Source organism: Gymnodraco acuticeps, unplaced genomic scaffold (assembly GCF_902827175.1).
Source record: "Gymnodraco acuticeps unplaced genomic scaffold, fGymAcu1.1, whole genome shotgun sequence".
Taxonomy (NCBI): Eukaryota; Metazoa; Chordata; class Actinopteri; order Perciformes; family Bathydraconidae; genus Gymnodraco; species Gymnodraco acuticeps.
In genome coordinates, this window is record NW_022990088.1 from 246,580 (window position 1) to 261,701 (window position 15,122).

The window sequence follows — 15,122 nt, forward strand, 5'->3', positions numbered from 1 at the left end:
AGATGCTCATCGTCATAACTACACTGTAGCTATGTTCGTATGACCAATAAAAGCCTTGAACCTTAAATGTTCACACTTTATTTTATAGCAGGTTTGAAAGTCAGTGAGTCCTGCCTCTATTGTCCGCATAATATGCAATACATCGATATGTGCTTTCATTATGAACTACAGAAGGCTAAAAGAGAATATTCAAATATATTCTCAAGGATTGTATAGACTTGAAAAATGAATCAAAAGAGAATTTCCCCACCCAAAAAATAGGCAGACACCCATCATGCTATTTAAAAAAGGCATATATTATGGGTCTCAGATATATAAAAACATGTCTATGATGTGTTTTGCTCAAAATACAAACGGATCATGCATTTTAGACATTCCTCATTTTCCTCTATTCCAGCCCTGTGAGAGAAACACGGATTTTGGGTCCTTAACTTATAGAAAAAAGAAAAAAAAAGAGGAGGCGGAGCTAATGCCTGCTCAGAATTCTACCGGAGATAAAAGTTAAATTCTCTTGTGATAAAACGCCATCCTGTTCTAAACCACATCAAGGATTGAGCTCAAAGGCTTTCTCTCTTGCCGGTTATACCACAAGGTGAGTTCCTTTTTACTTCCTGCTTCTTCACACACATGCTCTCCAGCACACGTTAGCTCTGAGTGTTAGCGATACTAATGTAAACACCGACCATATTACGTCCAAAACAGTCGGGCATTGTTTCTGATAGCAACGTTTCTGATAGTGCTGTGGGTCCGCCACCGATTTGACATCATATCGGCCGCAAATCTGTATCAGCTCGTTGTACCCCTCGTTTTTGAAAGATTTGGGTAGAGGAAAAGAGAGAGGGTTTTATTTTCTGACGCTGCGTGAGTTCCCCGACACACCGGTGACACATCTTTATGTATAAAATAAATCAAAAAGTGAATTTTGCATGATAGGTCCCCTTTAAGTTAAAATCCTTTATCCTTATGGATAGGAAATGTACCTGCAGGATTCTTGCTTTCAAGTTTGTTGCAAGACACTTTGGATAAAAGCAGCTACTGAATGTAATGTAATTAAAACGGTGTCTCCATATGACAAAGGACCCACCTTTGCCTGCAGCTGAGAGGAGAATTTGGGCGGCTCACTGGCTGCTTGTTTGCAGAACAGAGTGAGAGGAGGAACCAGAGAGTTCAGAGCTTCTGTGACGGTGTTGGGGAGACTGAAGTTTGTGAAGAGAGCCGACATGACGGAGGCCAGAGCGAGTCCTGTGGCGTCAGAGGAATCTTCCTCCAGAAAAACCTCCAGACAGAGGACCAGCAGGGACTGGAAGGTGGACAGATTCCCCAAAACCTTGTTCCTCTTCTTCATCCAGTTCACAGGAGTGTGAGGAGCTGCGAGAAACGAGCGTGAATACAAGTTCAATTATGGATTTCATGAAAGTGTGAAGACTTGGACAAGGTTAGGTTCTCTTACACTTTAGCTTTTGCTGATACTGAGGAGAGTACGGCGAGAAGTCCACACACTCCACCATGACCTGGAGGATACTGGACACTGCATTTAATGTGGAAGGAACCTGGAGGATCACAGCAGGAATATGTTATAGTATGTTGTTTGCAAAATACATTTAACCCTCCTATCATCTTCGCCCCCCCCCCTTACTTTCAAACTGTACATATTGTATCACTACTGGTATACATGAAAAACTGCAGTAAATATACAAAGAACAGACACTAAACATTATTGCGTGTGCCAGGTGTGATCCATGTGGGGGGATGGGCACATAAGGGGGGGGGGAACACATCTAGAGTATGTGTGTGTGCGTGTGCGTGTGATCTGATCCGGATGGTTACCAATTCCTTTTCTTTATGGGGTCATTTTTGACCGGGAACACCATGGATGTTACAAAGTTGACTAAATCATCCAAAATACAATGAAAGTGGTGATCAGCAATTTGATATGTTCAAATGTCTACTGTGAAGGATATCATGAAGCCTTAATGCAATCGAATGTAAAACAAAAAAGTTATGATGAAAGCAGTAAATCGGTCAGATTTGACCCGAAGACAACAGGAGGGTTAACAAATATTTTCACCACTTTTAATGACCTACCAAGTCAATTTTCTTTTCAGTGTGTGTTTTGATTAATTTAATATTTTAAAAAACCTACACTTACAGGAATAGATAACATGTATGAAGATTGCACAGCAGCAACCTCCGATTCTTAAATGTTAGCATTTGATTAATATGAGAAGAATATTTCTCATTTAAAAAGCAAATTCTGACAATCCCAAAATGTACAAATCAGAAGATTAAAAACTGAGGGAAATTGATAGGATCGTTTTCGTGTCTCCTGCAGCTACAATTCCCTTTTCCCCAGGTAGGGTGGGTACTCCATACTTCACTCAATGACCATACTTCTTAGTGTGGATGCCAACATATAGCTGTGATTACTTGTAGACTATTCCTATTATATTCCGTTTTATTTTCTTGCACTAGTATCTGTGTTGCACTGTTGGAGGAGCCTGTGACCAAAGATGTTCATCGTCATAACTACACTAGCTATGCACACATGACAATAAAAGCCTTGAATCTCGTTGCCAGCTGTTTTCCTCTCACCATCAGGGCGTCTCTGTCCATCACAGCGCTCATCTTCACGCACAGCTCCTCGCAGCAGATGTTCTCCTCGGCCGTGACCACCAGCGCTGAGCAGCGAGCGAACACTTTGTACAGTTTGGACCACGAGGACAGCATCGACTTCTGAGGCGCCTGAACAAAAACACACGAGATGAATCAGAGCCTCTGGTCAAAGTATAATAACTATAATAGTAATGAAGCCGTATTTGAAGAGCACTTTTCATACACAATGTGCAGCTTAAAGTGCTTTGACAACAAGGCACACGCCACAAATTGAAACGGAGAAGAAGAAATTCCCTTCAGGTCAAACCTTTCAGCACACATGCAGCATTTAAACACAATATAACAATTCAAGGGACACAAGGAGGTTTAAATGATGATCCTCTAGGTAAAATAAAAAGACAGAAGGCAAAATGGATAAAATATAAAAACCTATCAAATAAATACGAATAAAATAGTAAAAAATGAATAAATTATAAGATTGAAAAGACCAATTTAAAATGATATGTCACTGATAAAACAATTAACCTATAAAATAAATAACTCCAACAATACAAAATAAAAAAAGGTAATAAAGATGCCATGAAGATACCAAACAATTAAGAGCTTTATAATTGATTTAAAAAAATCAATTCTTAAGAGACACAGTGCAGCTGAAACAGGATTAATGTGCTCTTTCTGGTGAGTTGACGCATTGACTTTTTAAAGGACAAACGGTGGCTTAAAGATTGACCTTAATGCAGTAGAGATATAAACGGACCTGCTGTAGTGGGGTGCCGCGCAGCAGGTGTGTGACGGGGAACAGCAGCGCAGAGTGCACGGCGCTGAAGTTGTGCTCCAGAGCGTCTCCTTGGTTGACTTCATTCGACTGTAAAAAAAGAGATTGATGGAAAACGTAAAGTTAATTTACCGCTCTATTGGCAGACTCCGGAGCAAACGCTTCACTTTAACGGTAACACAGCTTCTCCAATCACAAATACACGTTCAGGTTTGTAAGCTTAATCATCACCGACCAGAGCCTGTATTCTGGTAAAAGATGTTTATTAGGTTATAGTTTTTCATTTTGTTAAACCATTTGTACTGGAATCAAATGGTAAAGCATTATGAATACACACACATTAGTGATCAAAAACAGTTACCAAAAATCATCAAAAACAGTTAAAAGCATTAAAACCGAGTATAAATACACAAATACTGAACTAATACTGTGAGAGTTCCTGTTGTTTGCACTGCACAAAGAGGTACTTATTTGAAGCAGGGTCAGGTGGGTTTATTTGGATATGTTAACACTAATCCCAACCACCCCATGCAAGGCAAATAAGTCACCACTAACTTCTGTCCTTACTTGGGGGGTTAGTTGTTGCACAACAGTCATAACCCCCATGCTGATCAATATATCAAAACACTTTTATTGACAATGATGCAAAACAATTGGCTTGAACAGGACAACAAATCCACACCAAAACAGATGTGTGTCCTCCTTTGCATTCGACACAGTTGAGCTAACTCTTAACATTTGAGTTTTCTAATAAAGCCACTAAATGAAAGTGTCCGCCCACCTGTGTGATGGTGTCTGTGAGCGGGCTGACCACCAGGCTCCACATCCTCCACAGCTGCTCCTTGTTCTGCACGGAGGCAGCGCTGCGCCTCACGGCCCCCAGCACCGCTTCCCCGAACGCCAGAGGGGAGGTGGGGCCCGATAGCCCGCAGCCCACCAGCGTCTGGAGGCACTGGAAGAACCTGCAGACACAAAGAGAGTAGAGGCATCACTCCTTTAGGACATACATCTTGCACTAATGTACATTCTCAAAGATATTGAAGTGATTGCTATTTCGTATATTGATTGTGCTTTTATTTCAGTCTTAATGTGTGCATATGTATAAATGTGTCTTTTGATTGTGTATGTATTGGTGTATACATATATATATATGTTTTTGTATTCTGGGAAACGGTATTTCGATCTCTGTACACACAAACTGAAAGATTGACAATAAAGTTGACTTTGACTACAGCAATATGAAATCAACATATATAGTTTAAAGATGTATTCATTTATTAAATGGGACAATATAAGACATTTTAAATCAATTTTATTGAAGAAAAACGTGCATTTATTTTTTGAAAAGCACACATTTTGCTGGACTAAAGCCAACTATTCCTGCAGTTTACTTTTGCACTGCCCGAGAGCGACAACCAACCCAGGTTAAATAGTTAGACATTAATTAGTACTGTGCATTAAGTGAAAACATCCCTCAATTAATAGCCTCAAAGATTAAAAAAAAACTATGGCTCTCTAAAGTGTTTATTTCACCTAGCCCTGGCAATTTAAAAAAACTTCACTTTACTTAAATGTTCCAGATTAAATAGATTTTCAAGATTAAAATTAGCATCTATGGCTAAATCTGAAACATTTACATGATGAACTCGAGTGCAACCGTTTAATACATCAATTTATTATTATATATTATTATTTTCCTTGTACGATGTGAGGGTCTGAGGACAGAGGGTCTAAGGACAGAGGGTGTCGTATTGTCATACTGATATTCTGCACAAACTGTGAATGGAACATTTGTGATATTGGGCCATATAAATAAACATTGATTGATTATTAAAAATGAACATTAGACCCACCTCTCGTCCTCGATGTAGGCGGAGAGCATGCTGCTGTTGTAGAGGAGGAGCACGAGGAACAGAGCCGGCGTTCCCTGAGGATCAAACGTACATTTCAATAAACCATCTTAAGAACACTTCCAGTAAAACAGCTTGTGAATATTTGCTGTACAGGAAGGAGAAGTACTCACATTCAGCACGTCCATCTTGCCGACCTGATACGATGCAGAGCCCAGAACTCTGTGAGGAATACCTCTCACTGTGGCCTCGAGGAGAATCTGAGAAAAGACTCTTTGGATTTTAGCCACTTCAACAACTTCATCATCAGGACGTCAGGAATTAAAGATATTTGAGTCAGACAATAAAAACAAACAGATTAGCAGGTTTAAGGTCAATGAAACAATCGATGAATTTAAAAAAAGGTATAAGAGTTAAAAAAAAAAACTGTAAATCGGTGAAACCGTTTTAGATAAGATTTGTGGTTTTTCTAAGGAAAATAATGTTTGTTGATCTTAAAATAGAGCTAAAAAAAAAAAAGGCTTTAATGATTTGATGTTAAAACAAATAACGTTAAAGATCTGTTATGAATCATTAAAATACATGTTGGTCTAAATGAATATACATTTAGAGGATTATTAAACTTCATAACTGAATTCTAGCCCGTGTATGTGCCGCCTTTAAAGTCCTTTAGTCCGAATGAAACATAAAAATATGACCTTTAAATGGTGATATTTTTAATGATTAATTACATTTATTCCGTGTACATTTGTAAATTGAGTTTAAGTTCGGTTCATGTAAGATGAAGCATTCGATTTTACGTTTATTTCTTATTTAATCAGTCTCACCAGCACTTTGGCTGCCGGCAGAGCTTCTGAGGCGACGATGCTCTGCAGAGACTGGAGCATCAGAGTCAGGACTTCCCCTCCGTAACGATCCTTCTTACTGCCTGCTGAACAACAACAACAACAACATTAAACTCAACAACAAAGCTCTTCTCCCATCTGCTTCAGAGAAAGACATGAGTCCGGTTTGAGAGGGTCATCATTGGGGACGAACCCCTCAGAGTTTGTCTCTCTTCACTGCAGTCGAGACCACGAGGATCCGACTGCTCCGACTTAAACTGATGTAACGTGGGAGTGAGTCGGGGGGAGAGGAGGACGGGGTCTCTGATCCTCCTCTCATGTGACAGCCCTGATCCAATCACAGTGCTCTATGTGGCTCTGCGAGGCGGGAACCACGACTTTAAGATCCACACACAGCTGAGCAGCAGCCACAACTTAAATGATTCTCTATTAGGACAAGTATATATAGCAGCAGGAAAATCACTTATTAATCTAATCAAAGTGTATACAGCCCAATATTAAAAATAACAGGTTTGTCTCAGAGGGCTTTACAGAGTAACGAACAGATGACAGTGTTACTGCAAACAATGAAAAGACAGGATAAATAAAATAGAACGAGATAAGAATACAACGGAAAGAGAATAAAAACCATAACAAATACATATGTAGGACAACCATAGGGTCTTTAGCACACTCTTAAAGTGTTATAAGACCCTACTTTTAAAAGCTGGCATCAAGTAATCAAAGTTTGTTATGGAAGCCCATAGGGGACTTTATTAAAATGAGTCAAACTTTAAAATAAAAATGCAATTCCTCAATTTTCCACGTGATTTAATTTTTTTTTTTAATTACATGACATGTTAGACGCTTTTATCCAAAGCGACTAACATACTCAATACTGTGGGAAATCCCCACAGGAGCAATTTGGGGTGAAGTGTCTACACAAGGACATGCTGACTGCAGTGGGGTTTGAACCTGTGCTCCCCTGATCCGAACACCAACGCTCAACCCACTGCCTCCAATGTTGATCGCATTTGGAAGATGAACACAAGAGCGTGGCACGCATTGCTTTGATAATACTCTCATCATTGCATATTAAAAAGGAATAAACCATGAAAGCACTCACCGGACTCGATAGATAAGTTGACAAACCGGACAAGATTCGTCCATAAGACGGAGAGAAGAGAATCTGTGAGAAGAGATGGAAACATGACTTTGTTAAAAGCCGACACAACAACCAGGTTACAGAAGTGGGTGTCCTAGTTTAATTCAACCTGGACAACAATAAATGACGTTATTCCAAATGATGACAGAAGGTGGAGAGGGTATTACTGAAAGAATGCATCAGAATTTCCATCGACTCAGTGAAGCTTACCTGGAGCGTCTTTGCCGATGTTGATGAATCCGTCTCTGAGGTAGAAGGTGAGCACAGCGGCATGTTTAGTGAAAGAGGAAGAACCTGAGAGGAGAGGGTGCTTCAAGGGCTCTGAAAAAAAGAATAATAATTGTATATCCAAAAGATTGAACATAAGAGCATGAAGGATGAGAGTGACTTTCCACATGTTTCCATTTCACTATTGGGCAAATTATGATTTCAAACACAATCGTGTTCCTGAGACTCGATTTTAAATTTCAGTCGACTTTAAAGCTGTAGTTTGATTAATGGAAAAGTTAACCTTAAAATCTTTAATGGTAAACTAATGGCTAGGCCTCGTTAGGACTGGCTCACTTTATGGCGCATTTCCATTACAGTTTAGGAACTGGGGTAGTTACTATAGTAACGCAGTGTAGGCGGAGCCGTGACGTCATCTTCAATGAGAGCCCAAGAAAAACAACACAGCCGTTAGCTCTTAGCACTCAGAGCTCACAGCTCCTCATATCTGTTCAGAAACTAGACAAAAGTTAAACAAGTACAAACCACAGACTGCCTGTGTCATGGCGAATACAGTCGCTGGTTTATTTATGTCTGGATAGGCCGTTGTTGTGAGTGTGGACGGTTGGAGCATATATAACGTTAGCTTAGCCAAGCTCCATTCAGAAAGCACGCATTTTAAAAGGGTTTTTCGCCTGCCGTCTTTCTGCAGACTTGTCAAAGCATTAATTCATGGTTTTTACTAACCGGTATCGGTATGTTGTTACTTCGGCATCATTTTGAAACGTGTATTACAATTAAATCACGGTCAAATATGTTCATCTTGTTGTAGTTGTAGCTCCCTTGCCAGCGATTCTCTCTCTAGTTTAGCATGCTCAGCCCGACTCAGCCTGGTTGTTGGCCCGGAAAGAACCTCGATATTATGGGGCCAGAAAACTGTGAAATAGGACCCGCTAGCCGGTACTACGCCTAGTGGAAACGCAACCAAAAACGGGCCCGCACGGCTCGGCACGCTTAAAGCGAGCTCCGCGCTGTAGTGGAAACGCGCCATACGAGTAGATAAACAAGCAGCCTGTACGGTAGTTACCAACATGCTTATTGCCATTTTTCTGTAATTTTTTTATACTAAAAGATGGACGTCATTGTTCAGTTGGCTGTTTTACCCACAAACTAAGACTGTAGTAGAAGTCCGAGTATTAGAGTGTGACTCTCACCAAGACTGAGGGTGAGTTTGTTCTTGGCCGCTGCAGCAGTAACCTCCGGTCCCAGGAAGTAGTGGAGCAGCATCTCCAGGCCCAGCAGCTGGATGGAGGGGAAGCTGCAGGAGACGTGGACGCTGGAGTTCAGACTCATCCGAGACGTGTTGGCCGAGCTGTTGAAGCCTGGAGTGCCGCCTGCAGAGGGAGGACAGAAAATATTATTCATTTAACAGGGATCGTGTACATTAATCAACATTTCTGTAAATGTGCCAAGAGGCAATTTTTCATCTGTCGTCCCTGGACAGATTTGGTAATTCAACCTAAAGACAGATTTCATTTTAAACAAGTAAATGCAAACAAATAAAAACATGTAACAAACATAACTGGAATATTTAAAGGTCACCTATTATGCTAAATCCAATTGTTCACGGCTTTTATGCATAAACATGTGTCCACTCTTCTTCACGTCTCTTCTACATCAACATGTGTCCCCTCTTCTTCACGTCTCTTCTACATCAACATGTGTCCCCTCTTCTTCACGTCTCTTCTACATCAACATGTGTCCCCTCTTCTTCTGTCTCTTCTACATCAACATGTGTCCCTCTTCTTCATGTCTCTCTCTATCACATCAACATGTGTCCCCTCTTCTTCATGTCTCTTCTACATCAACATGTGTCCCCTCTTCTTCATGTCCTTCTACATCAACATGTGTCCCCTCTTCTTCATGTCTCTTCTACATCAACATGTGTCCCCTCTTCTTCATGTCTCTTCTACATCAACATGTGTCCCCTCTTCTTCATGTCTCTTCATCAACATGTGTCCCCTCTTCTTCATGTCTCTTCTACATCAACATGTGTCCCCTCTTCTTCATGTCTCTTCTACATCAACATGTGTCCCCTCTTCTTCATGTCTCTTCTACATCAACATGTGTCCCCTCTTCTTCATGTCTCTTCTACATCAACATGTGTCCCCTCTTCTTCATGTCTCTCTACATCAACATGTGTCCCCTCTTCTTCATGTCTCTTCTACATCAACATGTGTCCCCTCTTCTTCATGTCTCTTCTACATCAACATGTGTCCCCTCTTCTTCATGTCTCTTCTACATCAACATGTGTCCACTCTTCTTCATGTCTCTTCTACATCAACATGTGTCCCCTCTTCTCATGTCTCTTCTACATCAACATGTGTCCCCTCTTCTTCATGTCTCTTCTACATCAACCATGTGTCCCCTCTTCTTCATGTCTCTTCTACATCAAACCATGTGTCCCCTCTTCTTCATGTCTCTTCTACATCAACATGTGTCCCCTCTTCTTCATGTCTCTTCTACATCAACATGTGTCCCCCTCTTCTTCATGTCTCTTCTACATCAACATGTGTGCCCCCCCCCCCCCTCTTCTTCATGTCCTCTTCTACATCACCATGTGTCCCCTCTTCTTCATGTCTCTTCTACATCAACATGTGTCCCCTCTTCTTCATGTCTCTTCTACATCAACATGTGTCCCCTCTTCTTCATGTCTCTTCTTACATCACATGTGTCCCCTCTTCTTCATGTCTCTTCTACATCAACATGTGTCCCCTCTTCTTCATGTCTCTTCTACATCAACATGTGTCCCCTCTTCTTCATGTCTCTTCTACATCAACATGTTGTCCCTCTTCTTCATTCTCTTCATGTTCCCTCTTCTTCTGTTCTTCTACATCAACATGTGTCCCCTCTTCTTCCATGTCTCTTCTACATCAACATGTGTCCTTCATGTCTCTTCTTCATCAACATGTGTCCCCTCTTCTCTCAGTCTCTTCTTCATCAACATGTGTCCCCTCATTCTTCATGTCTCTTCTTCCATCAACATGTGTCCCCTCTTCTTCATGTCTCTTCTTCATCAACATGTGTCCCCTCTTCTTCATGTCTCTTCTACATCAACATGTGTCCCCTCTTCTTCATGTCTCTTCTACATCAACATGTGTCCCCTCTTCTTCATGTCTCTTCTTCATCAACATGTGTCCCCTCTTCTTCATGTCTCTTCTTCATCAACATGTGTCCCCTCTTCTTCATGTCTCCTCTACAATCAACATGTGTCCCCTCTTCTTCATGTCTCTTCTAACATCAACATGGTGTTCCCCTCTTCTTCATGTCTCTTCTACATCAACATGTGTCCCCTCTTCTTCATGTCTCTTCTACATCAACATGTGTCCCCTCTTCTTCATGTCTCTTCTACATCAACATGTGTCCCCTCTTCTTCATGTCTCTTCTACATCAACATGTGTCCCCTCTGTGGAAAGAGACTCTGAAAGTTTCAGGAACAAAGATTCTCTCTCTTTTTGATCCATTTCTATAAAAACCTGTCTGAAAATGAGCTGATCAGATTTTGGCCACTGTATGATGTCATCACGATGTTTTGGCTTGAGTAACCATTAGCCAATCAGCAACCAAGGTAAGATCTTTCTGTGTGTACAAACATATTTTGAGATTGACAGTGACTTTGACTTGATCATGTGACTCCAGTCTCTGGTCCACATGCCTGGGTGGAGGAAGGTGGATGTGAACGTACCGGTCTTTGGAGTTCCAGGTGGGGCGGCACCGTTCAGACCCACAGATCTAGAGGGAGTTCCTGGGACTGAAGAGGACTCGGACGCGATGGTGCATTGGAGCAGAGGAACAGAAACCTGCAGAGAGAGAAATGCTGATCAGTCCCAGCATAATGTCTAACTGCAGTGCATCTCGGGGGAAACTGACAAGATACCTTTCATTGACTCCCATCATAACTTCAATTGTGCAGTTTCAATGAGGACAACTTGTACTTCTTAAGTCTGAAATGCTACATAATAATGAAAGCATGTATTACAAATGTGTAATTGCACATTTGGAACAGCATTCAACTACAGTTACTAAAGATTGGTTGGAACAAGTTTATTTTATTTTTAATAATTCGTTTTTTGGAATTAAGGAAAAAGTATCTGCACAAAAAAAACTGAAATTGTTGTTTCATTGTGAAAGAGCGCAAGAATTACGAATATACTGCACCTCTTTTTAATAGACAAGTTTCATAACCGTTGTATACCAACACTGAAATGTTAGGCATGTTTGAAAAATATTCACAAACACATGTGCGTGTTACTTGCTTACAGGTTGCAACGCAAAGGAGACAGAACTTTAGATTTTTTGGAGGGTTTTTAAAAACATCATACATTTGAATTGTGTTCGGGCCGTTCGCTTGCTGTGTGGAAAAGGCTTCACGTGACTTGGATATCAAGAAGACCCTATCTGAAGACAAGCGACGGAAAGGTCATTTAACTGCCAACCAGAAAACAGGGAGGATTTTCCATCTTCTTAATATTTTGTAATTCAGTCCTAGAGATGTTCATGTTTTTCGAAGGTGCAGGGCGTTTGAGGCTTCACCATAGTTGATACATATCTTTTTTAGTAAATGTATTGAACTTGTCAAACAAAACATACAATAATATATATTATTGTATTTTTTTTTCTTTCTCACTCATAATTATAACGAAGTACAACAAAATAAATAATAATAATAATTCTCAAATAGTCTCCGTCATGCTCAACAGGGGCAAGAAGAAGCTTTAAAAAAAACTGTTCTGGTCCTACCCACACTAGCATACATTGTCCTTATAAATAAAATATTAGGTCATCGGCGACATGTTTGTCTTGTTCATTTGTTTGTTGCAAAACAATCAGAAAGAAATTACTTTTACAATTACAAGAAATAACAACAAATGGGATTTTACAGGTCCTGTTCATAACCATTCATGATTTGGCTCCTAAATAATACTTTCAGTTTAGATAGACCTGTACAATATTTCATCAGTACAGTTATTCCACGGACTAACATATATATAAACATAAAGCGGCATGACTAACCTGATCAAAGTTGGGTGCCAGATTTGGCCCGAGTTGGACCACCAGGTACCACCAGACCTCCACCTTGGTGAGCATCAGGACCTCCGTCCGCACGTTGATGGAGGCCAGCGGCTGCATGAGGAGCTTCATACGCTTACTGCTGCACAGGATGTCTTCAGGAGCGACATGGAGGAAACCACACACACACCAAAGCTTAATACAGAGCTCAAAAGAGGCTAAAGGTCACCTATTATGCAAAATCCACTCTTTCTTGCCCTGACCCATTTCTATAAAAACCTGTCTGAAAACGAGCTGATCAGATTTTGGCCACTTTATGATGTCATAACGATGTTTTGTCTTGTGTAACCATTAGCCAATCAGCAACCAAGGTAAACCCCCCCCCCCCCTCTTATCACCTGAATCTCCTCCTAGAGCACCATTGTGTTCTTTGTAACCAAATGTCTCTCAGAGGGGCGTGGGGAGGGGCTCCTTATCTTCATCTAAAGTAACAGACAGAGGGTGTTTCTCAATGTCGAGGAAGGCTGCTCCAGAGCCACTATTTCAAGCATACTACGTCATCGAGTGCCACCGAAGGACTGTTCCAATGTCCAGGATACTTGGAATTCTAATTCGTCCTTCGTTGCGGGAAATTTCGAGGCTGCACATGTGTATCCTCCGCGGTCTTAAAATCCCCACAATGCTTTGCGCACGGACCAATTTCCAAATCTTTGGCGGAAATCGCGCTCCATTTAAGGCGAGGCCTCGCACAGGACGCACACCTGTTAGCCTGTTCCACCATTCTGCGTTTTCCGAGGCTAGGAAGGATTCTTGCCTCGCTTCTGAAGCAAGTGACTCGGAAGACATGTGCTACCAAGCAAGCGTCCTCGACATTGAGAAACACCCAGAGAATCAGCACTTTTGAAACAGGGCTGAAACAGAGGGGATTATGGGTAATGCTGCAATGATCTGTTTGGTGTTTGGAGCCAAACACTTCAGAGACATGTTTGTATAAATCTGAGACCTGTAATATATTGATGAAAAACAGTATGATAGGAGACCTTTAAAAGTGAGGAAATAAAAGCTGGGACTAAAGAGCTCACCTGGATTTAGAGCAAAGTTATCGATGAGGCTCTTCCAGGCGATGAAGGCGATCTTCTTGATGGTTGGGGACGAGCTGCGGAAACCCAGTTCCTCCAGGTGGAGCAGAGAGTTGATGAAGGGGCCGCCTCTGTGCAGCATCTGTGCAGGAAATACATAATAATCGGTTTAATAATACAAGACCAACCGAATGTTATATTGTCAAAACATACAAGCACACTTATTGAATAGGCGTACATCAAAAGGCATCTGACTTAAGGCCAAATATGTGATCTACATAGGAAACAAACTACTTCGTGAAATGATTGATTTGTCATCTTATATCTCAGAGACAGAGCAGGCAGGCAGGTATATATATATATATATATATATATATATATATATATATATAAACACAACTTACCTTCCCCAGCAGTTTTATAAATAAGGGCCAGAGCTTCAGGACGTTTGTTTCATTCTTGGACACGAAAAGCTTCTGCAGCTCTGGGATCAGTTTCTGAGAGATAACAGCACATCAGAAGAATTACTTGCACTGCTCAATTCCTCTTTGCTGGTGATCAACACGACGTAGGCTGACCGTGAGAGAATAATGCATCATGAAAATGTAAATAGTTCATTTAGTTCTTCATGTATACCAGTTGAAAAAAAACATCTGCTTTTAAGTAAATATTGAGTCTGCTTTTTTAAAAGTCAATTCAGATTCAAAAAGGTATTAATCTTGATAAGGAGTAAGAACAACTTGGATCACAGGTCCCCCAAACAATGCATTAAACAAATAAAACAGCTGGAAATTAGCAATGTTTTTCCTAAGCTGCCCCATTTACTGTTTTCTGTGACAGTTGATCAATGGGGACTGTCCACGACACTATAAACAAATAAACTCAACCAAACAGTTACTCACAGACAGAGACACACATTGTTTAGTGTTATAAACGCCTTGTGCGGAATGCTTTGGCAATACTATGTTTAAAATGTGGTCATGCCAATAAAGCCCCTTTGTATTGTACTCACAGTGGACATCATGGGCTCGATAATGGCCGCCACCTCGGTCTGTTTCTCCAGCAGCAGAGGGAGGCCCGTCTCTAAGGCTGCCGCTGCCCGGAGACGCACTTTAGAGGCGGAGTGCACCACCAGCGGGATGACCAGCCTCGCCCAGCGCAGCGCCCCCTCGCCCATCTGAGCCGGGACCTGCTCCAGCAACCTGGAAACACCCGGACAGATTAGGAACATATACGTCCGATCTGCCAACACTCTCACATCATTCAAACGGTCCCTCAAAACTCACCTTCAACTCCTAATCCACTAACCCCTCGCCCTTACTCCACCTAGCTTAGCTCTTTTTACTTGTGTTGTTATTTTACTTCTTTACTTGCTTGAAGCGCTTTGAGCACCAGGAAAAGCGCTTTATAAATCAAATGTATTACATGACATGTCACTTGTTAGACGCCTTTATCCAAAGCGACTTACATACTGAATACTGTGAGCAATCCCCACAGGAGCAATTTGGGGTGAAGTGTCTCAAGGACACAACGACATGC

At 41.2% G+C, this 15,122-nt stretch overlaps 1 protein-coding gene across 6 annotated transcripts in view; it reads right to left on the reverse strand.

Moving 5' to 3' along the window:
* rif1 (replication timing regulatory factor 1) overlaps positions 1–15,122 on the reverse strand; it is a 35,641-nt gene that overhangs the window by 10,189 nt on the left and 10,330 nt on the right. For 5 of the 6 annotated variants that reach the window (XM_034216331.1, XM_034216335.1, XM_034216333.1 and 2 more), the window contains exons 8-23: positions 14,596–14,785; positions 13,988–14,080; positions 13,587–13,725; positions 12,508–12,659; positions 11,180–11,294; positions 8,649–8,828; positions 7,438–7,548; positions 7,189–7,251; positions 6,066–6,169; positions 5,412–5,498; positions 5,242–5,315; positions 4,170–4,350; positions 3,371–3,478; positions 2,593–2,742; positions 1,451–1,550; positions 1,085–1,368 (exon numbers count right to left, since the gene is read on the reverse strand). In XM_034216331.1, the coding sequence (XP_034072222.1) occupies positions 1,085–1,368; positions 1,451–1,550; positions 2,593–2,742; positions 3,371–3,478; positions 4,170–4,350; positions 5,242–5,315; positions 5,412–5,498; positions 6,066–6,169; positions 7,189–7,251; positions 7,438–7,548; positions 8,649–8,828; positions 11,180–11,294; positions 12,508–12,659; positions 13,587–13,725; positions 13,988–14,080; positions 14,596–14,785 (2,131 nt within the window). The remainder of the gene's footprint in view (positions 1–1,084; positions 1,369–1,450; positions 1,551–2,592; positions 2,743–3,370; positions 3,479–4,169; positions 4,351–5,241; positions 5,316–5,411; positions 5,499–6,065; positions 6,170–7,188; positions 7,252–7,437; positions 7,549–8,648; positions 8,829–11,179; positions 11,295–12,507; positions 12,660–13,586; positions 13,726–13,987; positions 14,081–14,595; positions 14,786–15,122) is intronic. The other variant, XM_034216332.1, reaches the window with a different exon arrangement.